General features: G+C 38.2%; 1 protein-coding gene across 1 annotated transcript in view; it reads right to left on the bottom strand.

Annotated features, from left to right (window-relative positions):
- LOC150080805 (bleomycin hydrolase) overlaps positions 1-27,465 on the bottom strand; it is a 163,088-nt gene that overhangs the window by 45,693 nt on the left and 89,930 nt on the right. Inside the window, exons 7-8 of the mRNA XM_090381004.1 lie at positions 21,599-21,757; positions 7,446-7,513 (exon numbers count right to left, since the gene is read on the bottom strand). Coding sequence (XP_090237130.1) covers positions 7,446-7,513; positions 21,599-21,757 — 227 coding nt within the window. The remainder of the gene's footprint in view (positions 1-7,445; positions 7,514-21,598; positions 21,758-27,465) is intronic.

The following is a 27,465-nucleotide window of genomic DNA, read 5'->3' as shown; positions in this document are numbered from 1 at the left end:
GAACTACAGAAATTACAACATTGCCAAGGAACTCTGAGTCACAGAAGACACATGTTCATGATGCCACCTGGTCTCAGAAATGATCCAACACATCACCACAGGATGCAGGGTGATCACCCAGACAGAGTACACTCACAGACTCAACCAGGTCACCAGGATAATACATCAGAAGCAAGGAAACACCAGCTGATAAAATAAAGTGTACTGTATTACAAGTATGAACCCCAACCCATAAGCTGCAGTGGTATCATGCCATAATAATGAACAAATCCTGCACAACAGACTGGACATAACCCTCACTGACAAGAAGGTAAAGGCTACCTAAGTGACTGACAAAGTGGTGCCCAACATTGACAACCTCCAGAAAACCCATGAGGTAAAGATTGGGAAGTATATGGACCTAAGACAGGAGGCCAAAGATGTTGTTGTTGTTGTTATTGTTATTTTTGGCGCAAAGGCTGCTCAGGCCATATTGCGCCGATCAGCGATGTGGACGATACTCATGATGACTGTTTTGCAAACAGTCAGAACTGATCATATAAGTTTATCCGTTTGATAAATGAGAAAAATTCTGTTAGATTGGCATTATTACCTATGATATGACAAAGGTTCAAAGATTCTTTAAGATTAGGAAGAAAACTGAATGAGAGTTGCCGGGCATTCGAGTATAAAGTGCATTCAACAAGAATGTGCTTCATTGTGAGTTGAGAATTACAGTGTGTACACTGAGGAGGATCATTGCCTGTGAGGAGGAATAGGTGGGTAATGTGACTGTGACCAATTCTTGCTCTGGCTAGGATTATTTCTTCCTTTCTCTTTTCCCGGAAGCTAGAGGCCCATAATTGTGGATCTGGTTTTATTTGAAAGAGCTTATTATCTGGTTTATTTTGCCATATAAGTGTCCATTGTTCCTTACATATGCTTTGTATATTAGATTTGTAGTCAGCATATGGAACGAGAGCACATGATGACTCTGAATTAGAAGGATGTTTGGCTGCATAATCTGCACATTCATTTCCAGGTATCCCAGTGTGGCCTGGGATCCAGCAAAAGATAACTACAAGCTGGCGTTCCTGAGTGTGTATCAACATATCTCTTATAGTTTTTATTAAAGGATTCTTTGGTGAGGAGGTGTTTTGTAGGGTTATAAGTGCACTCTGCGAATCCGTATATATTATACTCTTTTTGATGGACAGATGGAGAATATTTTGTAGGGCAAGCTTGATGGCAAATAACTCAGCTGTATAACTGCTGCATTCTGTGGGGAGTGATAGAGAGATGGTGTTAAAAGGGAAAACTGCTGCAGCACCTACTGCGCTATCAGACTTTGATCCATCGGTATATATTTTTGTAAAAAGAGGATAATTCTCTGTGTGAGCAGTATGGAGTTGTTGTATATTGATATTTGCCAGGGAATGTTTCCCCCAGTTTAGGAAGTAACTGTCGCAGCATGGTATAGTATAGGCCCATGGGGCGACTGAACAGGTTGGATCTTGGAGGACTTTTTCGAGATGGACATTCCAAGTTTCTGATAGTGCTTGTAATCTGATACCAGTAGGCTGAACAGCACTGGGTTTATTTCTATAAAAAATTTTAAACTGTGGGTCACTAAGTATAGGCCAAATTGGATGGGTAGGCATGCTTCGAATTTTAGCTGCATAATTCAGAAGTAGCACCTTTCTTCTGAGACAGAGTGGAACTTCATTTGCTTCAATATAAAGGCTTTGTACTGGCGATGTCCTAAAAGCTCCTGTAGCAATCCTGAGGGCAGAATGTTGAATAGGTGCGAGGCGTGTAAGTACGCTTTCCCGGGCAGAGTCATAAACTGGGGCACCATAATCAAGACGAGACCTAATTAGAGTTCTATACAATTGAAGCAGGGTATAGCGATCTGCACCCCATGTTGTCGAAGAAAGAACTCTGAGTATATTCATTTTTTTCTGGCAAGTAGTCCGCAGATATTTGATATGTTCTAAAAAATTAAGCTTACTATCAAAAATGAGGCCCAGGAGACAAATACTTTTCATGACTAATATAGGATGATTCGTTAAGTGAAGCTCTGGTTCAGGATGCATCTTTCGTTGGTTACAAAAATGAATGACACTGGATTTCTGATGTGATAGTCGGTATCCATTCTGCGTCATCCATAATTCAATATTGTTAAGAGAGATTTGTAGTTGTCTTTCGATGAAGTTCATATTCTGTGAACTGCAGGAAACAGTCAGGTCATCGGCATAGAGATATGTGTTTACAGGGACGGGTATGCATTTGGTTATATTATTTATTCTTATTGCAAATAAGGTAGAACTCAGAACTGAGCCTTGTGGGACTCCTTCCTGTTGTATATAGATTTGCGAGAGGACTTGCCGATAGCGGACTTGAAAAGTTCTATTTTGAAGGAAGTTTTATGAAATATGGTAAGTGGCCTCTGAGGTCAAGGGAATGTAGATCTTTCAAGATGCCGAAACGCCAAGTGGTGTCAAAGGCCTTCTCTATGTCAAGGCATACCATAACGAGATGCTCCTTTCGGATAAACGCATTCCTGATGTTTGTTTCAGCTTTGACCATGAGATCCAGGGATGATCTATTTTTCCTGAAGCCAAATTGGCTATCAGATATTAAATGTTTGGAGTCAAGATACCAGGTCAGTCGGCGGTGTATCATTTTTTCCAGGGTTTTGCCCAAGCAGCTGGTAAGAGAAATAGGTCTATAGTGGTGAGGGACAGAGTGATCTTTCCCTGGTTTGGGAATTGCCAGTACATAGGAGTGATGCCAGCATGTGGGGAATGAATGTTCAGTGAAAATACGATTGTAGAAAGTTAACAGCAAGGATAATGCTTTGTTATCTAAGTGTTTAAGCATTGTATAATACACTCCATCTGGACCAGGAGCACTGTTCTTTGAGGTATGTATAGCTTCTTGAAGTTCAATCATAGTGAGGGGCCGATTATATGATAGACACGATTTGGTTTTGAAGTTCAATCGATATTTTTCAGCTGAAGCTTTAATCTTCTGAAATGACTGGTCGTATGCGGTCGATGCAGACAGCTGTGAGAATACAGAGCCTAAAGCATTTGCAATTTCTGCAGGAGTACACAGCTCCTGTCCATTCCAGTTGAAAATTGGGGAGGATGGAGGAGGAAATTTGCCATTTAATTGTTTTATTTTCCTCCATATTATTCTAGAATCTGTATTTTTATTAATTGAATTTGCAAATCGAATCCAGGAGTCTCTTTTTGCTTTTTTCCTGATATGGCGAGCCTTGGCTCTGAGTTTTTTATAATTTATAAGATTATTGGTAGTAGGATGTTTGCGGAATATATTCCAGGCTCGGTTTTTTTCTTTTTTGGCACTCCTACAGTCTTCATTCCACCAATAATTTATGGATCTACGGGAGCTTGACTGTGACTGTGGAATGGCAATAGACGCAGCTGCTAGGATTTGTTTAGTGATATGGCTGGTGACTATGTCAATTGGACAAGATTCAATTATCTGATTATCAAAGGATACATGATGAGTATATTTTGCCCAATCAGCCTTGGAAAATTTCCATTTCATGCAGTTTTCTGAAGTCACAGAGTGTGAAGTTTGAATTTTACAGATTAGTGGATAGTGATCACTGTTCAGTGGATCATCCAAAGCTGTCCACTCAATACAAGGAAAAAGGATTGGAGAGCATATAGATAGATCTATTGAGGACACAGTTCCTGTTTGGAGATGGATGTAAGTTGGTGAACCAGTATTTAGGATGGATAAATTCTGCCTGTCAATGAGCATTTCAATAAGTTGTCCCCGCCCATCTGCATTGGGAGAGCCCCACAATGGATGGTGTCCATTGAAGTCGCCCAATAAACAGAAAGGGGTTGGCAACTGCAGTATTAGATCTTCAAGTTCATGAATAGTGCAAGGCTGAGTGGGCGGTAGATAGATAGAAACAAGTGTTATAGTGACTCCAATTGCTATTCGCGCAGCAACCGCTTCAATAGAGGTTTGCAAAGGAATACGTCTGCAAGGGACTCGTGAATCTATGAGAATAGCAACCCCACCGTGAGCTTTATTTGTAATTAGTCTATCTTCTCTGAAAAGAGAATAATTTTTGATCGAGAAAGATAATTTAGGAGTTAAGTATGTCTCCTGTAAACAGATGCCAACTGGATTATGACGTTTAATTATTTCCTGGATGTCATCAATATTGCTACGCAAGCCTCTGCAATTCCACTGGACTATATTATTCATTGTTTAGATTTAGATGAGGGAGCTGAGTCTGTCTGTTTTTTAAAAGTCTGTTTACCGCGGTCAATTTTAATTTTATCTCTTTTTGAGAAAACTGGTCTCTTGTCTATTTCATCTTCCGGATGGATCTCCAGAATGGTTTCTGTTTCTTCCTGACTGGGGATCTCATTGGTATCCATAAGGACGGAGTCAACTGGCTGTTTGCTAACGGGATCTGGTTTCTCTGTTTGAACGGATATTACAGGGGCTGCATGGACAGCAGGTGGTATGCTGATTGGCGTGTTGTTAGCCCTGCTTGATATATGTTGCTTTGATGATTGTGGTGCAGAAGAGAGCAAGGATCGAGCCCATTCAGCAATAGAGATGTTTGGTGGAATTGATGTGTCAGTTTGGATGGATACTGAATGAGATTTTTTAGAGGCTTCGGCATATGTACGTCTAGGCATCTGTATTTGCAGTTGCTTTCGTGCTTCTGGGAACGAGACTTTGTTTTCTATTTTATATTTCTGGATTTTTTTCTCGTATTTCCACTGTTCACAATTTTTGGAGAAGGCTGGATGGTTGCCTTTACAGTTGGGACAAAGAGAAGACTGGGCAGTACAATCAGTTTGGGTATGCTCTTTCGATCCACAGTTTGGGCATACTGGGTCACCTCGACAGACTGTTTGTGAGTGTCCAAATTTCTGGCACTTATAACATCTTATCGGGTTTGGAATGTATGGCCGTATGCGACAATGCAAATACCCTGCTTTCACTGACGAAGGTAGGTTTGGTGAGCTGAATGTTAGTATGATACTCCGAGTTGGAGTTAGCTCGCCATCTTTTTTCATCATGATCCTTTTGGCCTGTATGACTTTCTGTTCCTGCAGTTCCTGAACAATTTCCTCCTCTGAAACATTCATTAGGTCCCATTCTGAAATTACGCCTTTGGATGTATTTAGTGTGGCATGTGGGGACACCTTGACTTGAATTCCGAAAAATGAATTGAGTCTAAGTAGAGACTCAGAGTGTTTAGAGCTTGTGGTCTCTACAAGCAAGTCGCCAGATTTTAGTCGCCTTACCATTTTCGGGGAACCAGCAACATTCTCAAGACATTTTTGAATTAGAAATGGCGACAGATTGCCCAAGGGCTGGTTTGTCAGTGAATGGAGAATCAGAAAACTCGGATGTTCAATTCGATGAGTATCCGTTTTCAGTCTCTTTGGATTGGTAGAGTCGATATCAGGTTGATGCAAATCCGTATTATTCAGATTTGCAGTCTTAATCGGGGGGAAGTTGTCATATTCCATGTTTTGCTCCTTTTGGCCCTGGGGGTTTGCTTTACCTCCCAGGTTTCCGGCCCCGCCACGGGGAGGCAGGAGCAGTGCCACTAGGTGACCAAGCGGCTGAGTTATTTGGTTAGTACTGTTAGAAATAGAAACAGAAAGGTGGCTTCCCTTTCTGGGCCTTTGCCTACTTCTTGTAGTGCGAAAGTGCTCAGTAATTTATAAATAAAGAAAACGGTAGTTGGAACGAAATATAATTTGTTCAAAGGCTCTTTGGATATAACGCTTTTTGGAACGCACAAAAATCACTTGGTCACGGAACGCTTGGCACCCGGGGCCGGAGGCCAAAGAGATGTGGCATAAGGAACAAGTAATGACTATCCTGATTACCATGTTGACCACCTGCATGGTGCCAAATACTCTACACAAGAGCCTAGCAGCAATGGACCTCCCAGACAACACCTACAAGGAACTCCAAAAAGTCGCAATCCTGAATGCCTGTAGGAATAGTCAGAGAGTTCCTCAACCAACAGTAATAGTCGGACATAACAACCACTCTGTGGTTGGCACCAGTATCCATCCACCCTGTGATGGGGGTTTCCATAACAGGGTGGAAACCCCCATCAGGGAGGAATAACATGATAATAATAATAAATAAAAAAAACCCTCAAAGCCCCAGTACTAGTAAGCTGAGCATGTATGCATTGTCATACGTGTAGGCAATAAATGATTTATATATATCAGGAGTGGCCTACTTAATTTGTGATGTGATCTACTTTTTTCCTTCAAAATGTGCCACGATCTACCATCTCAAAAATTACATTGCACAAGGTGCACAAATCGAGGGATGACTGTATATTTAAAATTCGTCATGCTCGACCAAAATTAAATCCGTGATCGACTCGTTGGCCACCCCTGATATATATATTACAAAATTTCACAAGGTCCACAGTAAGGAACAAATAAGAATTATGTTACAAGACAAGGTGATTATAAAATGAGAAATCTTACACCAATGGTTTCCAGAATGTGGAGCCCACCATGGGAATGGGTTTTTTTTGTAAAAATATATAATAAAATTGAATTGGTTACAATATGGTACTCATGTCTGTGATTAATTGTTTAAAGTTTGACTTACACTAAAAACAAGCAATGTACTTTGACAGACTAGATAACAGTGTATTGTGGCTATTTTTACCATTTTTTCACACAGTTAGTGAATAACAAGTCAGTGGCAATGACTAACGTATGCAGCATGTTATTCTTGAAGAGAATACTGTGTCAGTGGCGGTCAGTTTGAGTGGATAAACAACGGTCATGAGGAGTTCTGTCTCAACATTATATGTACAGACATGGTTAAAAAGCTTCATCTAGTGCACAGGAAAGTCTTAAAATAGATGATTGCTATTAGACTCCCTTACCAAGCACTTGCCTGGTGCTAGTGGGAAGCTAGCAGTAAAATTAGTATTTACTTGGTAGTATAGTAATGCCCCATATTTTACTATACTGTGAATCAACCTTAATTTTGTGCACTGCTTTTACAAACACAACTTTGCAACTACAAGTCTGCTCCATTAAAACCATTCTTCATTACTGCATTTTTGTGGCTTGTGCAGCTTGAACCCCAACAAAAAAAACAGCTGTGTTTGTTCCTGACATTTGGCAACATTGTCACCCAGCAGTGCTAACTGCTTTATCTGCATGACATATCTCGACAAAACCATCTTGGATAATTTGTTAAATGTAATAAAGTTTAGATGGATTGCTTACTTGTGTAAGGAATTCAATTAAATTTTTATCCCAGCATGTGTGCAGGGGTAATAATTACTAAAAGAATATTAGCTTTTATTATAATTAAGTAGTAAAAATACAGCTGATTCTTTTAACAATATTCAGGAAACAGAAACAGTTTGAAACATTTATTTCTACAAAGTAAATGTGACTTACGCATTCAGATCTTCCAGGCCTGGTTTGCCAGCAAACCTCTTTGCAACTTCACATCCAAACCACACTGGCTAAAATTAAATATTTCAGAACAAATTTTTATCACATGTAAAGTATTATTTGAATAATTTTTCAGTATAACATTTAATATTAATAGCATATTAAATATAAAGAAGGTTTGAAGAAACCTATATGAAACACTATTCACTACTGCATCACTCTGCACTATGTCTAGTCAGCAGGAGAGACCCCACTGTCAGTCTTGTGAGATTTTTGAGAGCAGGTCAAGAATTATATCTAATATGCAGAGCGAAGGGCATTTTTACAAGAATGTAGATACAGTTAAATCTGGTTAGTTTAAAGTTCAAGGGCCAAAAATATGTTAAAATGTAAACAGATTCAAAGTATTTTGAAAACTAAGGTCAGTATAAATTAATCAACATTTTTAGACAGATACTGTTATTGATACTATTCAATATTTTATCAGTCCTCTAAATGTTAATTATCTTTCAATTTCATTTGGCAGACATTTGTGAATAGGTGATTAACATATTAATTTAGTCAATATGATAAAGACAACTGTACTGTGAAGAAATCCAATCAACTTCTTGCACTTTTAAATGAATTAAAATAACAAACAGCAAATATCCCAAACTATGTAAACCTTCTCTTATCAGGTATGTACAATTTTATATGATAAACAATATAGTGACTTTTTAATGTACAGCTCATATATAAATAAATTTTCTGCTTACACTCTGGGATGACTACACAATCAGCGGAATTCACAACATAAAAAGACAAGAAACATAAATAATGTTTCTTGTATTAACACATAAAAAAATATAATGTGCTGAATGACTATTATGTTGACAAAAAGGAAACTGATTTTTGTTATTACATGCACATACCTTGTTAATTCTTTAAGAAGAATAGTTATTTTTCTTTTTATCCTCCAATGCAAAAGTAATTTTGTTTCCTCTGAAACATATTTATTGCCATTCTCTCTCATATTGAGCATGTATATCTTTCTTCAGAAATATATATAATATATTTATATTATAATACATCTTTCTTCAAAAATATGCATAATTTCTCAATGCACCTATGTTGAAAAATTATGCATTTTGAATGATTAGCAATCACAGTGTATTTTGGCATAGTAGTGTAAACAAAATGGATTACTCATGCAATTGTAGTGCAATGCCCCCATGAGCTCACATCTGGTGAGTGTGAGCTTGGCACACACAGGGTCCTGAGCTGGATATCATCATTCTTCTCTTTCTTGGTGATTCAGATTACGAACCTAAGGGGGCATAAATTCAAATTAAGAAAGGACAGATGTAGAAGAGATGTGCAGAAATTTACCTTTAGCCAGCAGGTGGTTAATTGTTGGAACAAACTTCCATCTGTCGTTGTGGAAGTTGATAGGTTGAATAAATTTAAGGAGGAACTGGACAGGCATTTGGAGGGAATGGTTTTTTTTTTTTTTTTGGCTGATGCTGCATAAGCTCATAACACTTGCTTTCTTGCATCACATGCCACTACTACTATTCCCTTCTACTTCTGACTCTCTCTCAGGCTTCTTTGCACTATTTGGCTAGTAATAATAATAATAAAAAAAAGTTAGAAGTACATAAATTCTCCATGATTCTGCATACAGTTCAGAAGGAAGTAAGTAGAAATAAAATTGAAGAGTGACATATGCTGTATAATGATGCTATATACTGCACAAAAGCAAACTTATACAGCATCAGTCCAAAAAACAAAAAAAAAAAAAAAAAAGTTTTGCCCTGTCCTTTCTTGAATTTATTTAAGCTATCAACTTCCACAACGACAGATGGAAGTTTGTTCCAGCAATCAACTATCCACTGGCTAAAGGCAAATTTCCGTACATCTATTCTACAACTGTCTTTCCTCAATTTGAATTTATGCCCCTCAGGTTTGTAATCTAAGCAAGAGGAAGAATCCCACCAGCATTGAGCATGCTCAAACCATTCAATGTTTTATACACCTCTATCAGATCACCTCGCTGGTGCCTAGTCTCCAGACACTGTAATTTGCAAAACTTAAGCCTTTCTTCGTAAGAGCACCCCTTTGTTCCATTCACTAATCTTGTTGCCCTTCTCTGTACTCGTTCCAGCAGCTCTACATCCTTCTTGAAATGAGGCCTCCAGACCTGTACACAGTATTCAAGGTATGGCCTGACCATTGCCTTACACAAGGGGGCAATCACCTCCTTATCCCTGCTAGCAAAATTCCTGTATATTATTGACAAGACACCATGAGCTACTCATGCAATCTGCTTGCACTGCTCAGAAAACTTCATATCTAACTGCACAATTACCTCCAGGTCTTTTTCATTCTCCACTACTCTGAGTGTAGTACCACACAGTTGGTACATTTCTCTGGGGTTACTGCTAGCCATATACACTGGTGTTCAAAGAAAGTGCATCACCTCTTAAAATTGTAATTGTCATCTGTATAATGTAAGTATATGAGAATATTTCTTACAGATTGCATCAGATAAGATTGACAGCGTATGTGATGCCGTAATATTGCATCAGCTGTTACTTTCAGCTATATAAGCACACTCTGCAAGAGTTGCAGTCATTCCTTGCTTGTGTCAGGATGGAGAATTACATGCAGTTGATGCCACGAAGAAAGAGTGCTATTGTTGCTTTACGTGAGGAAGGATCTTCTTCCCATCATATTGCTTATAGAGAGTCTTGTAATCAGTCGACAATGAGTAGATTTCTTTCCAAACTCAAAAATACTGGTTCTGCTAATAAGAAAAAAGGAATTAGACACAAACGAGTCTCTATGCCAAAATAGGACCATGTTTTGAAACGCTTATGCCTTAAAAACCATAAAGCTGCTTCTTCGTCTGAGCTGAAAAGAGAATGGGAAGAACATACAAGAGTGGTAGCAAGTGCAGTAACAGTCAGAAGATGCCTCTTCAAAAATAGATTTGTAGCCCGTTATCCTAAGAAGCTCCTCCTCCTCACACAAAAAATGAAAAGGCCCGAAAAATTTGGTGTAAGGAGCATGTCAAATGGACCCCCGAGCAGTGGAAGTCAGTTATTTTCTCAGATGAGAACAAATTCAACCTGCATGGCTCTGATAGGAGACAAATAATTCACCATAGACATGGTGAAGAATACCATACACACTGTATGGTGTCTACAGTGAAATTCCCTACCAGCCAAATGATATGGGGGTGCATTTTGTATCGTGGAGTAGGTCACCTGCAGTTTATAAAAGGTTCCGTAAATGCCAATGGATACCTGGCTATATTAGAAGGCAAATTGCTGCCAACCATTAGAGACCATTTCAACCTGCCAAGTAGTTGCATCTTTCAGGATGACTCAGCTCCTTGTCATTGGACGAAAAGTGCAAGTAAGTACTTCTGTAGTTACTTTAGCTTCATTTCTGCAATTAGAAGTTCAATAGTAATGTGTTTACATTTGTTACGGGTGAAAAAATGGTTGGAAGAATGGTCCTTTACAACTCTTAGCTGGCCAGGAAACAGCTCGGACCTGAATCCTATAGAGAACTGTTGGCATTGTGTGGCATCTGCAGTTGCCAGAAAGAAGCCAAAGACCCTTCATGAACTTCAGGAAGCCATAATTCGTGTTTGGAACCACGTATTATAAGTTGATTATCAGAAATTGATCTTGTCAATGCCTAGATGGTGTGCTGGTGTCATCAGGGCCAGAGGTGGTTCAACTAAATATTAGTTTGCACCTGGTGAACTTTCCATTTTGTTTTCCATTTAAAATGATAAACTGAAGCAAATTGAGAGCTTCTGATAACATTTCAGCCATAATTGTCACGTTTACCTGTTGTATAACTGTTGTATAAACTGTTGTATAAAGGTTGCAAATGCTCATTTTGGAATATTTCGAGAGCACATCTCAAATATTACTTACCTTTGCCTTAACTATTAATAAATATCTTTTGTTTATATTTCTATTTGTGATGCTAGTCGTTAATGTAACATATCATTGCAAAAAAGGGTTAGAAATGTGAAATTCCTAGGTGATGCACTTTCTTTGAACACCAGTGTATAACACTTTGCATTTGTCAATGTTAAACTTGACAATTTTACCATTTCTTGGCCCGTCTGTCCAACTTTTCTAGATCCTGTTGCAGTAGCATGCTGTCATTACTCTTATTAACAACCCTGCCAATCTTTGTATCATCTGTAAACATTAAGACATTAAGCCTGATAACTGGACATTAAGCCTGATATACCTTGATGAATAGCATTAATAAATATACAAAAACAACAATAGCCCCAACACTAAACCCCGGGGGACTCCACTAATAACATTAGTCCAGAAAGAGCAGTACTGGTCACCACTCAGCCATCCCTTTATCCATTGTTGCAACTTGCCCTTAATGTCATACTGCTCCAATTTGTAGAGTAGTCTTCCATGTGCAACAGTATCAAAAGCTTTCCTGAAGTCCAAGTATAGATTATCAAAATTATTTTTCGCATCCAATTCCTTTGTGATCACATCATAATATCCAATCAAATTGGTCAGACAAGACTTCCCCTTAACAAACCCATGCTGTGTCTGAATTATTACTGTAGTCTTGTCTAGATGATCCTGCAATACTTCGTTAATCAGTGACTCTATTATTTTCCCCGGAACAAGAGTTAAACTAACAGGTCTGTAATTACTCACCTTTTGATCCCACTTTGTGAATTGGGGATACATTTGCACATCTGCAGTCCATGGGGACCTCCCACTGTGTCCAAGGATGCTCTCATCATTATAGCTAAGGGTCTGCTTACTTCCTTTGCCACCTCCTTTAATATAACTGGATAGATCCCATCCACCCCAGGTACCTTTCATATGTTTAACCTCAACAATTCCTCCTCCACTTTGCTCTCGGTTATTACAAAATCATTTAGCTCCTGTTAGAATTTAATAAGCTGTCTTCCACTTCCCTACAAAATTCCTCATGTGTGAATGTAGATGCAAAATACTCATTCAGTTTGTCAGCTACCTGAGCAGGATTATCAACAGTTGAACCATCGATATCAAGTGAACCAGTCTGATTCATCCCTTTCCTTCTAGAGCTTATATAAGTAAAGAAGTCTTTGCTGTTTTTCTTTACATCCTTTGCCAAGGATTTTTCATAATTTACGTTTGCTTGCCTAAAATCCTTTGTGACTTGATTACAGACTAGCTTACATCTACCATAGACTTCTATGTCACCTGATAGTTTATATACATCCCATGCATTTTTCTTCTCTGCCACAAATCTCATTAGTTCATCTGACAACATTTTCATCAACATTTCGTTTCATCATCATTTTCTTCAACATTTTCAAGTTAGACAAGCTATTCATAAATAGCAGGACCCAATTCAGATGTCACTATTGACATACGTGGTGCATTTCAAATACTCCAATATTGAATTAAACTGTACTTATTTGAGTAGAATACAAAAAAACAACTCTACATTAAAGATTATTAGCCAAATTTATTAATTTTATAGTGAGATATTTACATGTCTTATGGTATGGCAGCCTCCACTGTCTTCTTCAGAAGACAGCCAATTAAATCACTAATAAAGATTAAACTATATAATTTAAGGAAGAAACAATATACACTTATATCTTGCAAGTACAAGTGTAGACTGTACTTACCTACTATTGGTTGTGATGGGATGCATGCCTTAAAGCTAAGGATGATACTGTTTGAATTTGCCTACTAGATCATGGGCAAATACCCTCAAATGGGTTTTTTACTAAATCTACTTTATATTTTATATACATACTTATTTCTCTTGATTTTTTAAGGAGTCCTTATGTGCTGTAATGTAATAACTAGATCGTATATATAGCTTAGCTTAATTAACTTAGCTAAATATAGCTTAGCTTAATTAGCTTAATGAGGTGAGTGCTGAAAATTAAGCTAAGCTATACATACTTATTTCTTAAGTTTATTAATATATATACAGTTGAGTATCCCCAATCTAGAACCTGAAAAAGTTTTTCCACAATGATAAAATAGAAAGATGAAAACTACTATAGTCTATTTTCTTGAATTAGTTTAAGAATTCAAGAAAATAAACTTGAATTTGTTTAAGAATTAATAAAAATTAATTTAAGATGAATAATACAGAAAACTAATTCAAGTTATATCAGTTACCTGATTAGGGATACAATACACAATTTGTTACTGAAATCTAATGCAACCCTTCTGCTAAAATGCTTTGGATGGAAGAAGAACATAACATCTCTTATTTCAACCACTTCAGGAATTGGTGTTCTTTAATATCATGATCACACAATAAGTTTGGAAATCTCTTCTCATAAACAAAATTTCATACTTGGATCACAGTCTGAATAAAACTTCAGCAACTTTCATTGCTGCTTCTTTATATCACACACAGTTGCAATTTCTATACCAAACTAATCACACAATTATGTACCATCTCCATGGTATCTAGTTCTGGAGAATTTCAAATATATTCAAATTTATGTTTCATTTAGATACTGCTATTAACTTGACTATTTTCAGATTTTTGGCATTTTAAGATAAAGGAATCCAAAATGAAAATAAATTTTTTGTTTATATTTTTACTAGATAACATGGCCAGTGACATTTACAACTTCAATGAATTTTTTTTTTTTTTTTTTTAGTCAATATACCATCCTAAGAGTTAATAGGCATATATTTTTTGTGCAGTGTATTCAATCCAATGTGCATATCTGCAGGAAGAGTATAAGAAGGGTCTTTATAAGCAATTTGTGGGACTGACCATTCACCAAGCTGAAAAAGATTTCTGAATTAAGTGGACAAATGTAACGTGTTTCAACATGTCAAAGAAAATACAAGGACTGTGAACATTTTTGACCTTCTCACCAAAGACCCTGACACTATCATAAATGGTCAATCATAAATAAGGAAAGAACCACGGTGTCCTGAAAAGGGCAGTGTAAAGATCTCAGTAATTAAGGGGAAGGTTAGGGTTTCATGTATTTTTGAGCTCTGTCCATCGAGGTAATAGATATGTGAAAATGCAATTTTCTAGAATATTTTTAGAGAAATTAGACAGTTCTCAATGCATTCATACTGCATTGGGAAATGATGCACAAAAAGATGGCAAAACAAATGACATGGTACTAACTATTTTGAAAGGGTAAAGAAGGAAGCATAGAGCAGTTATAAAATGTCTGAACATGCAGAATTACATGACATGTTAACACTGATCTGTAATAAAAAGAAGGAGCAAGATGGCCAAAAATGGAGAGGAATTCAACTATATCTAGGTGTCTACTAAGAAGAAAAAATAAATCTTAGGTCTTCCTCCCTCCCTACAAAATCCAAGTGGTAGAATTGCTGATAACCCATTTTAAGTGGCTGATGAACAAATTCTTCATATTAATCTTTACATGTACAAGCACATTCAGCTGGGGGGGGATGTTACAGATAGTGAGTTAGAATACTCTGAACTAAAAGATATATATATTTTTTTTTTTGGTAGTTGTTGGCGCATAGGCTTCTGTGGCCATAATGCACCTCCCAAGGTTTTTGCAGTACTTTGATCTGAACCCGCGACCTTTGGGTTGCCAGACAGGCACTTTAACCCACCAGACTAGCCCGGTCGGCACTAAAAGATATGACTTACAGATATGTTCATATAAGCAGACATTACCTCCATGAATTATACAGGTAACCAGGAAAGCACTTCACTCTTGTAAAGGGTTACAAATCTTTGCAGAGAGAAGGAAGTAATAATTTCATTATAAAAGTTAATGGTAAGACCATTCAGAGTACTGTGTTGAGATCTGTAGTTTATATCTATAACACTTCTTGAAAAGGTCCAAAGAAAGGGACCAGACTGGTAAGGAGTTAAGGGTACGGTTCCCTTATGGTCAGTCAGTTCATCCATCTGGGAGGGGGGGGATGACCAAAGTGCATAAAATCCTAAAGGGGATGAGTAAAATGGATGAGGGACATAAACTTATTATCTCAGTGCCAATAAAACTTTCTCAGGAAGTACCTTCAGTCCTTCAAAATACACACTTTGCTCAGGTTGAGAGCAGGAAAATTCAGGGAAATTGGAGAGGTTCCCCTTATTATAATGAGCAGCACCTTTGCAGTGATAATTATCAGCCATAGTGACAATGGGGACCACTCTGCAAGTAAATTTTGGAATTCCCAACTTTTATATTTATTTATAACACTTAATATTTTAATTTCATAAAAAATAAAAATAAATATTTTGCTTCAGTCTATATATACTGATAAAACCCAAGAAATATCTTCATAAGCAACATAACTAATGATATGATGCATAAGCATATTGTCTGCTGCTGTTTGTTTGTACTGAGGTTTAATGGCGCATGGACTACGCGGGTCATAATGCGCCAATTGTCTGCTGCAAGTCAATGTCAGAATCTTATTAAATAGACAGCATATAATTCTATTGCTTATCAAGAGAAAATAGTGCAAAATAATGGTCAAAAAAGCAATTTCAAAAACTGCAATTTCAAAAACTGCAATTTAAAAGTAATTGCAGCAACTCTACTGAGGACTCTTCTTACTGACATATAATAGAAAACATTTCACTGCCTTTGACTAAGAAGAAATTTATTAGAGGATAATTTAGATGCCAACATATTAAATAAAGTCAAATGTTCCATATTATACTTTCAGCCCTTCCTCAACAGCACTAACGAATAACTAGATTAAAAAATACATTACAAATGAAAAACTTATATGCTAGCTGCCTGCCTGCTACTATGGTCTAGTGTACAAACTTGAGAAGTATAAACAAAAAATTAGATGTTAAACCTGAAGTCTTCTTAAATTTGTGGTTTGAGGCCTCTTCTGATTGATAGCCTTTTTTCCAAGAAATGAAGGGCAGCCAGGGTCTTCAGCATTTCAGTAATGCTAGTGCATTTTCTGCCGTCGATGTTAGCATTGTGGCAGGCGGACAGCCTCAAATTAGCTGGGCATTTACCTCTTAATAGAGAACCAAGATAGCCTGTTATTGAATGGGGGAGGTCATCTGCTATAAGAAAAAGCTGAAGATATAATCTCATACAAAAGCTGTCTATCCCTGCTGTGAATAGCTGGAATGGATTGCTGTGTGGAAGGCTTGGCTGTTTTCAGATCTGAAATATTTGCAGATTTTCTAAGATTAAGGACTGACATTCTTGGTGATGCAAGGTGAATTTTATTCACCTTGCATCATAATATTGTGGTTTATCTGTGATATTATGAATAAACTATAGTGTTTCTAGCCAGAAACACATTTCTTAACGTGGTGTTCCAAGAATGTTCCTTAAGTCTAGACTTCAGTTTCTGGTATGACTGCATTATGAAATTTTTCCAGACTGTGTTTTTCGTGTGTGTAGGAGCAGAAAGCTGTTAGGATAGATTTTTTTTTTTTTTTTTTTTTTTTTAGCTTCCTATTCCCCACATAAAATACTTTAATATCTCCTCCTATCGTGAAGAGACAGGAAAAGCTAATGGTGGGAGTGTTTTGTCACACCTCTTCTCTTCATAGTTGGGGGGGGGAGTGATTACAAGATAGCAAGGTATTTTTTCAGCTAGTAGCTGGAAGCTGAAAACCTGGAGTTCCCTAGGTTTTCAGCCATTTGATACCCATCTGTTAATCAGTCTTTGACACTCTTTGGATGGTGGTATTTGCAGTGGAATGTGATATCTCAGACAACTGTAATTACATAATTTAATATGTAAAATGGCATTGGTACTGTACCATCATTCAAGTTTCAGCGAACTGCCTAGGAGAGAGAGAGAGAGAGAGAGAGAGAGAGAGAGAGAGATGTATATCCAACAATATGGTGATGATGCAGCTGCAAGTTTTGACACATTGTCTGATAGTTGCAAAGTGGCCCTAATTGGGGTAATAAAATTTTGTGAGCTACATAATGGAAGAAGACTGAATAACTTTTTGAAGACCGAATGTGAAGACTGAACAACATTTTGTTATTTGATATTCTGTTCAACCTGGTAAGAGTGCTACATGTGGACATGTGTTTTTGTAATGGGCGACACCTGGAACATCAGTTCATCTCCCCCTCGTATCTCTGTGAAGAACAGTAGTAGTAGTAGTAGTAGTAAGTGGCACTTGATGCAAGAAAGCAAGTGTAGGAGCTTATGCAGCATCAGCCAAAAAAAAAAAAAAAAAAAAAAAATCACACCATACCCTCCAATTGCCTGTCCAGTTCCTCCTTAAATTTATTTAACCTATCAACTTCCACAACGACAGATGGAAGTTTGTTCCAGCAATTAACCACCCGCTGGCTAAAGGCAAATTTCCGCACATCTATTCTACATCTATCCTTTCTTAATTTGAACTTATGTCCCCGTAGGTTCGTATTCTGAACAAGTGGAGGATCCCATCAGAATTCAGCGTGCTCAACCCATTCAAGGCCTTATAGACCTCAATCAGATCATCGCGCAGGTGCCTAGTCTCCAGCCACTGCAATTTGCAGAACTTAAGCCTCTCTTGGTAAGAGGATCCCTTCATTCCCCTCACCAATCGTGTTGCTCTTCTCTGTACACGCTCAAGCAAATCTACATCCTTCCTAAAATGAGGCCTCCAGACCTGTACGCAGTACTCAAGGCGTGGCCTGACCATTGCCTTAATACAGAGGGACAATCACCTCCTTTTCCCTGCTAGCAAAATTCCTATATATCATTGACAAAACCCCATGACCTGCCCTAGCAGCCTGTCTACATTGCTCAGAAAACTTCATATCTGACTGCACAATTACTCCCAGGTCTTTTTCATTTCTACCACCTTAAGTGTAGTACCACACAGTTGGTACGTTTCTCTGGGGTTACTTCTACCCATATGCAGTACTTTGCATTTGTCAAGGTTAAACTTCAGTTGCCACTTCTTAGCCCATCTGCCCAAATTATCTAGATCCTGTTTGCAGTAGCACACTGCCATTACTGTCATTAACAACCCTGCCAACCTTCGTGTCATCTGCAAACTTCGACATTAAGCCTGATATACCTTCATCGATATCATTGATAAATATACAAAACAACAGTGGACCCAACACCGAACCCTGTGGGACTCCACTAATAACATTAGTCCACGAAGAGCAGCACCCATTGATTACCACCCTCTGTCTTCTCCCACTTAACCATCCTTTTATCCATTGTAGCAACTTACCCTTAATACCATTCTGCTCCAATTTGTACAGTAGTCTTCCATGCGCAACAGTGTCAAAAGCTTTCCTGAAATCCAAGTATATGATATCAAAATTATTTTTGCATCCAGTTCCTTTCTGACCACATCATAATAACCAATCAAATTTGTCAGACAAGACTTTCCCTTAACAAACCCATGCTGTGTCTGAATTATTGCTGCAGTCTTGTCTAGATGATCCTGCAATTCATCTTTAACCAGTGACTCCATTATTTTACCCGGAACAGAAGTTAAACTAACTGGTCTGTAATTATTCGTGTCACCCTTCGAACCTCCTTTGTGAATTGGGGATACATTTGCACATCTCCAGTCCGTGGGGACCTCCCACTGTGTCCAAGGATGCTCTCATAATTATGGCTAAGGGTTTGCTTAGTTGCTTTGCCGCCTCCTTTAATATAACTGGATAGATCCCATCCGCCCCAGGTGCCTTTCTTATGTTTAACTTCAACAATTTCTCCTCCACTTTGCTCTCAGTTATTACAAAATCATTAAGCACACTGCTACAATTTGATAACCTTCTTCCATTTTCAAATTGTAATGATTCCTCACGTGTGAATGTAGATGCAAAATACTCATTCAGTTTGTTTGCTATCTGAGCAGAACCATCGATGTCAAGTGGACCAATCATATTCAGCCCCTTCCTTTTAGAGTTTATATAAGTAAAGAAATCCTTGCTGTTTTTCTTAGCATCTTTTGCCAAAGATTTCTCGTAATCCGCCTTTGCCTGCCGAACCTCCTTTGTGACCTGATTACAGACTAGCTTATATCTGCTACAGGCTTCTGCGTCGCCTGATAATTTATATGCATCCCATGCATTTTTCTTCTCTGTCACGAGTCTCATTAGTTCATTTGATAACCATTTAGGCCTAAACCTTGAACAATATTTCTTCATCGGTATGAAAAGTCTAGTAGCTTCCACGATTAATTCCTTGAATGCTTCCCACTTAGAATTTACTGTTTGTAACATCGTCAGTCGATCCACTGTACAGAATTTAAAAACTGTCTGAGACCACTGTACTCCCCTTTACGGAAGCAAAAACCCTTTCCTTTACCCCTGACGGTAGTACCTCTTTGAGTAAATCCCACTTCAGCACACTGTGATCACTGCCACCTAGTGGTTCCTTTATCTGCAAATTCTTAATACACGAATGATCACTGCTGATAACCAGATCAAGAGTATTACTTTCTCTGGTTGCCTCTCGAACATGCTGCTGCAGAAAACAATCATCTGGCCCTTCTACAGTACCACTGTAGAAGGGCCAGAAATAAGTAGTGTATGTTTGTGTGTATTATGTGTGTGTTCTGTTGTTGTGTCTTGACCGTTTGGCTACCCAGAATCATCAGTTACCTGGACAGATGATTCTGGGTACTCGTCCACACCACGTGAAGGTGGGCCAGTCTCAATGGAGCTCGCACTGTCTCAATTCGAGACTCTGACCCACCTGATGTCGGAAAAAGATGGGCCAGATTCCTCTGGGGGGCCACTCCAGAGGAGAGAGAGGAGAAAAGGGGGGGGGAATGGTAAGAGTGCTACAGAGAATGCAATAGAAACATCAGAAATTTACAGAGACAAGTATTTGAAGAAAGTGGCAGAGGTGCATTAAAGTCGAGAATCTGTGGCCACAATGACCGTTCTGAAAGACTTATTGAGAAATGGCTTCTACAAGCAGGTTCTTTGATACTGCAAGTGTAGACACTTTGAAAATTATTTCAAAAATGTGAGAGACCAGTAGATCTCAGCAAGAAAGATTACAATTAAGGTAAGTCCATTCCCCAAATTAAACTATCAATTTATTAACCTGCAAACTGTTTACAGAAAGCCTAAAAACACCAAATGCATATTTCACTTTGAGGAGCCAATAAATTACCCCAATACCATCTTTGCCTGTCAACCAACCCCAGGATAGAACAGGAGATAAAGTGTAATAATAAAGAAAAACAATATAAAAGTGTTTTACAAGGGTAATAAAAGCTTGAGCAAATCCTAAGAGCTCTTCTCCCCATCCTCCACATGAAGTCTGAGACAGTATACCCATTGAATGCCAGTGTGGCAAATGCTACAAAGAGTAGTTACACCAGAAACTGTAGTTGTGGTTCTCAGAACACTGGGTTCCCCATCTCCAGATCACCCTACTCAAGCAATTATTTTGAAAAAAAACATCCACCTCCTCCTTCCCAGGAGCCAGGACTCCAATCAGATTTAGGTCTATAATGATCACTGCCAAGTCAGGTCAGATAGACTATTACTCTTTGCAAATCTATCTTCCACTTCTCCCTGCAGCAGGTAATTTCCAGCCAGTAACAGGATACCTCAACTCTCCTTCAAGACCAGGTAAATCTCTTACAATGGATGACATTCCCTTTACCAAATTGCCACGATGTCGACTCAGTAGCAGACTACGCATTGCCACCAAACAAGGACCCACAACAGCACCTCCATTTTATCTGGGGGAAAAAAATGCAGCCAATCAAAAGAAGCTCCAAGGCCACAAAATATAGGACAGAGGTTTAATATTCCACAAGCTTAAATACCAGGCTGCAGTAGCAGGTAGTTTTGCATTTGTGCTATGCAAGTTTTTCATTTAGTATATATTTTTAATCTAGCTTAGTTTCATTAGCCCCACTGAGGAAGGGCTAGACGTCTAGAACATTTGGATTCATTTAATTTAAATTTCATCTAAATTATCCTGTAATGATTTTTTTCTTAGCTTGAGAAAGCAGTGAAGTATTTTCTATTCAACTTGCACTTATCTGCATTGGCACTACATCCTTTAACAAGCCTGTCACAGAGATCTGTTGTTTACTTTTAATAAAGAAAGAAATAAAGAATTTACACTTACTCTTCCTTTATTATAATAAAAAATAACCATAATTTTATACAAAATTTAAAAAAAAAAATGAATGAAATTCATTAAAGACAAAAATAAACAAAATCTTACTTCATTTTTCTTTATAGAATCAGCAGCTAACTGAAGCAGCAACTCAATTTTTTGGTTATTGTAAACAGTTTTACGACCTCCTACTACATTACCTAAGCAATCCACAGTGTAGGCTTTCCCATACTCATTGTCAGGCCTTGGATCATGCACAAGACAAACCTACATTAAAAATGATGTTATATGAAATTAAGACTTAATTTCAAATCAGTTTCAACTGAAATAATTTGATACAATATTTTCTTGTAATAATCTGTATACAGTGAATTAATTTCACCAATTAGCTCATGTCAGTTTTAAACTTATAGTGATCTTGTGATATATTTATTTTTTCTATTCTGACTTTGACTATATATACTGCTAATAAAAACAATTTTATACAGAGGAAAATACATCAGCCAATTCCCACAAAACAAGTAAGTTAAATTTCTTTCATGATATGAAAGTAAAAGGAAATTGATTAAATAATTACACTGAACAAAAAATTTTAAGCTTTTTTTTTTTTTAATATTATCCCTCCCAAGATGTGGCATATCTCATGGATTTTGATGAGTTGAATCCAAATTTGAATTTTGATATTGCTTAACTAACATCCACAGATTTAGAGATGAATCTGATTATATTTAATGAAATTTTAACAAGTATTACAATAAACAGCATAAAAACATAGTGATTTTTTTTTTAATAAGCTTTTTATTTTTTAATGATCAAGAGCATCTCAAATCAATGTTCAGAAAGTGTGCCAGCATACTGGGCTTCCACCTTTCTTGGTAACATTTCTCCATGGTAGCAATATCTTGATGAAAATATTCACCAGATTCATCGCTAACATATTCAAGGTTAACTGGAAAAGTCTAAATGAGAATGGAGGTTTGGTTTTTTTTTTTTTTTTTTAGGAGCATTAGCAACTAAGGCCAAATTGCTCCGAGCATATGCGGTGATCATTCCCTGACCTTTCCACATCCTCCGTATTTGGTGGTCACGGGCCTGAACCCCAGTCAAATCAAGAAGCGTGTGCTATACACTGCTGCTCCTGCCCACATGGCTATAGAGACACCCTGAGAATGGAGATTTTGGCAGGTTTGTAATAAATTCTCAATCAAGATTTTATAGTTCTCTTCTCTGTTGCTGCCAAAAAAAAATATTCAAACTTTGAGGAAGATTTCAGTTTGGAATTACCTTTAAAAAAAAGAAAAAAAAAAAAAAAAAATCAACCTTCTTTAGTTTGGTTAAAACATGCGTACACAGGGTGTTTCAAAATATGAGCTGCACTCTCATGATCAATTTGAGACCTGAAAACAATGAAAAAAAGTTTATACAAACACATGACCAAAATCATTTTGTTTCCAATTCAGAGTCCTTTTTGTGTTCCAGAAATTATCTGGTAAAACATGTCTGTTGGCTGCTGAGTAGGCAAAGCATATTACAATAATGACATTTTTGGATATGACACAGAGAGAACATACCCAGCTCCTTGGCATAACATAGCCTCAACAATGCCCTCTACCCCCTCCACATACAAACTACTCACCCCCCCCTCCAGTAACTATCTGGCAAAGTAGAGGGAACAAGATTATACATTAACTGATCTGGATTCCTCCTAGAGAGCTACTAATAGGTTCGGTCCAGTAGACTATTTAATGACTAGCCTGCAAATGCCATTTTAGATCTGTACCTTCAAAATGTAAGAAAGACTAGCTCTCAACCATAATGCTCATCATAACCTCAAAAGATATCAATTATACTGCATGAAGGAAGAGATGATGGAAGAGAGCAGTGAAACCCAGAACCTTTGTTCTGGGTTTCACTGCTTTGAATTTCCAATAATGAAAGTGATGGTATTGCACTGGTTGTTAAGTCATCTACCACCTAGTATTGCCTGCTGACAGACAGAGGGATGGCATTCCTGTACAGTGAAGCAATGAATCTTTGTAGTTCCACACTTTACTTATGTTAATATAACTATCTCGAAGTATTTCTTAATATTTTTACAAAGTTCACAATAAACTCTGTAATCTTTGAAAAATGTGCCCTGACCTCTAATTAGATTTTGCTGATTTGGATAACAATCATAGATTACTATTTTTTATTCATATGCTGTTGTGAGACTGAGTTACTGTCTGAAACTGCAGTTATTATAATATTAGCATTAGCATTAGCATTAGCTGAGGCATACGATGCAAGAAAGCAAGCTTATAGAGCATCAGCCAAAAAAAAAAACACCTTCCCATTTCACCCATCCAGTCATTCCAAATGTTTGTCTACTTCAGGCTTAAATTTATTTAAGCTATCAACTTCCACAACAAAAGATGGAAGTCTGTTCCAGCAATCAACTGCCTGCTGGCTAAACGCAAACTTCTGGACATCTATTCTACAACTGTCTTTCCTCAATTTCAATTTATCCTCCCTCAGGTTCTTAATCTCAGCAAGTGAAAGTATTCCATCAGCTCAAACCATTCAAGGCCTTGTACACCTCAATCAGATCACCTCGCAGGTGCCTAGTCTCCAGATGCTGCAATTGACAGAATTAAAGCCTCTCCTGGTAAGAGATCCAGGATAGGCTAGTTCTCTTACCATATAATTGATAAATACAGAAAACAACAATGAGCCCAACAAGGACTCCTGGGGGACACCACTAATAACATTAGTCCGCGAAAATCAGTGCATAGTGATAACCACTCTCTGTCTTTAGCATTAGCATTAGCATTAGCATTAGTAGAGGCATTTGATGCAAGAAAGCAAGCTTATGCAGCATCAGCCAAAAAAAAAAAAAAAAAAAAAAAAAGTAACATAAATAAATAAAAATAACCACTTCCACTTCACCCCTCTGTTCGTTCGAAATACCTGTCCAGCTGAGCCTTAAACTTATTTAGGCTATCAACTTCCACGACAAGGGATGGAAGTCTGTTCCACCCACCAACCACCCGCTGGCTAAAGGCAAATTTCCGCACATCTATCCTACATCTGTCTTTCCTCAATTTGAATTTATGCCCTCTCAGGTGATTTTTCTGAGCTAGAGGAAGAATCCCATCAGCATTGAGCATGCTCAAACCATTCAAGGCTTTGTACACCTCTATCAGATCACCCCGCTGGTGCCTAGTTTCCAGACACTGTAATTTGCAAAACTTAAGCCTTTCTTCGTAAGAGAACCCCTTTGTCCCATTCACCAATCTAGTTGCCCTTCTCTGTACTCGTTCCAGCAGCTCTACATCCTTCCTGAAATGAGGCCTCCAGGCCTGTATACAGTACTCTAAGTGTGGCCTGACCATTGCCTTATACAAGGGAATAATCACCTCCTTATCCCTGCTAGAAAAATTCCTATATATCATTGACAATACACCATGAGCTACTCTTGCAGCTCGTCTGCACTGCTCAGAGAACTTCATATCTGCCTGCACCACCACCCCCAGGTCCCTTTCATTCTCTACCACTGTCAGTGTAGTACCACAGAGTTGATACGTTGCTCTGGGGTTGCTGTTTCCCATATGTAGTACTTTACATTTGTCAATGTTAAACTTCATTTGCCACCTCGAAGCCCATCTGCTCAACCTTTCCAAATCCTGTTGCAGCAGCATAGTGTCAGTAGTGTCCTTGACAACCCTGCCAACCTTCGTATCGTCTGCAAACTTGGACATTAAGCCTGATATACCATCATCAATATCATTTATAAATACAGAAAACAATAAAGGCCCCAATACTGAACCCTGAGGGACTCCACTAATAACATTAGTCCACGATGAGCAGTGTCCATTGATTACCACTCTCTGTCTTCTCCCCCTCAACCACCCCTTTATCCATAGCAGCAACTTGCCTCCAATGCCACACTGCTCCAATTTGTGCAGCAGTCTTCCATGTGCAACAGTATCAAAAGCCTTTCTAAGATCCAAGTATATAATATCAAAGTTATTCCCTGCATCCAGTTCTTTTGTGACTGCATCATAGTATCCAATCAAATTGGTCAGGCAAGACTTCCCCTTAACAAAACCATGCTGTGTCCTAGCTATAACTGAAGTCTTGTCTAGATGATCCTGCAGTGCTTCTTTCACCAGTGCCTCCATTAATTTTCCGGGAACAGAAGTTAAACTCACAGGTCTATAATTACTTGTGTCAGCCTTTGATCCCCCTTTGTGAATTGGGGTCACATTTGCACATCTCCAGTCAATGGGTACCTCCCCTGAGTCCAAGGAAGCTCTCATAATTATGGCTAAGGGTTTGCTTACCTCCTTTGCTGCCTCCTTTAATATAACTGAATAGATCCCATCCACCCCAGGTGCCTTTCTTGTGTTTATCTTCAACAATTTCTCCTCCACTTTGCTCTCAGTTATTACAAGATTCTCTAGCTTACTGCTAGAGTTGAATACACCTCTGGCATTCCCCTCGCTGAATAACTCCTCATGTGTGAATGTCGATGCAAAATATTCATTTAGTTTGTTAGCTACCCGAGCAGGGTCATCAACAGTTGACCCATCGATCTCAAGTGGACCAATCTGATTCATCCCCTTCCTTCTAGAGTTTACATAAGTAAAGAACTCTTTGCTGTTTTTCTTCGCATCCCTTGCCAAGGATCTCTCGTAATCTGCCTTCGCCTGCCTAACCTCCTTTGTAACTTGGTTACAGATCAACTTGTATCTATCATAGGCATCCGTGTCACGTGTTAATTTGTATGTATCCCATGCATTTTTCTTCTCTGCCATATGCCTCATTAGTTCATCTGACAACCATTTAGGCCTAAACCTTGAACAATATTTCTTAGTTGGTATGTAAAGCCTAGTAGCTTCCACGATAAGTTCTTTGAATGCTTCCCATTTTGAATTTGCTGTTGGCAATATCATCAGTTGATCCCACTGTATAGAATTTAAATACTGTCTCAGTCCATTGTAGTCGCCTTTACGAAAGCAATACCCCTTCCCTTTACCCCTAATGGTAGTTACCTCTTTGAGTAACTCCCACTTCAGCACACTGTGATCACTGCCACCAAGTGGTTCATTTATCTGCAGATTCTTAATGCATGAAGAATCACTACTGATAATCAAATCAAGAGTATTACTCCCTCTAGTTGCCTCCCGAACATGCTGATGTAGAAAACAATCATCCAATAAATCCACAAAAGCCTTGCTACTGTGTGAGTGACCAGCCCCCAAATTCCAGTCAATATCTGGGAAATTAAAATCCCCCATTATAAGACTCTCTGATTTACTGGCCCACTCTATTTCTCCGAACAGTTTCTTATTATACTCATCAGAGTCATTAGGCCTATAGCACACTCCTACTCTCAATTTTGATCTCCCAATGCTTATATCACACCAAACTGACTCGACACTGCACTGTCCAGCGATGTCGACTGGCTTCACTTCCTTGGATTTTATGTGTTTCTTAATTAATAGCATAACCCCTCCTCCCTTCCTATCCTGTCTATCCTTTCTGTACACATTGTACTCCCCAAATTCCAGTTCTGCATTTCTTATATCTGTGTGACACCACGTCTCTGAAATCCCCACAATATCTGCCTTTGATGTTTTGAGCAATACCTCAAATTCATCAAATTTATTTACTAAACTCCTAGCATTGGTGTACACACAAGTATACATGCACCTGTTCTTTTTCTTAGCTACCCTAACACGACCCATGTGTTTACTTGTACCCCAATGATTCCCAGCAGTCTCTGAAATATCCTGCATCTTATTTTCCAGGCTGCGGCTCATTCCAATAGAAGCAGTGCAAGAATCACTTTCACCTCTGCCAGTGGCTACTGTTAATCTATTAGTCCTTGTATCCCCCCAATCTAGCAGTTTTCCGACCCACCTAACATTGCCTCGATAGCATCAGCAAACATTCTTGCACCCTTTCTATTTAAGTGTATCCCATCCCTG

The sequence above is a fragment of the Mastigoproctus giganteus genome, chromosome 9 (assembly GCF_048544385.1).
Source record: "Mastigoproctus giganteus isolate SK-2022 chromosome 9, ASM4854438v1, whole genome shotgun sequence".
Taxonomy (NCBI): Eukaryota; Metazoa; Arthropoda; class Arachnida; order Uropygi; family Thelyphonidae; genus Mastigoproctus; species Mastigoproctus giganteus.
This window is presented reverse-complemented; position numbering and strand designations above follow the sequence as displayed.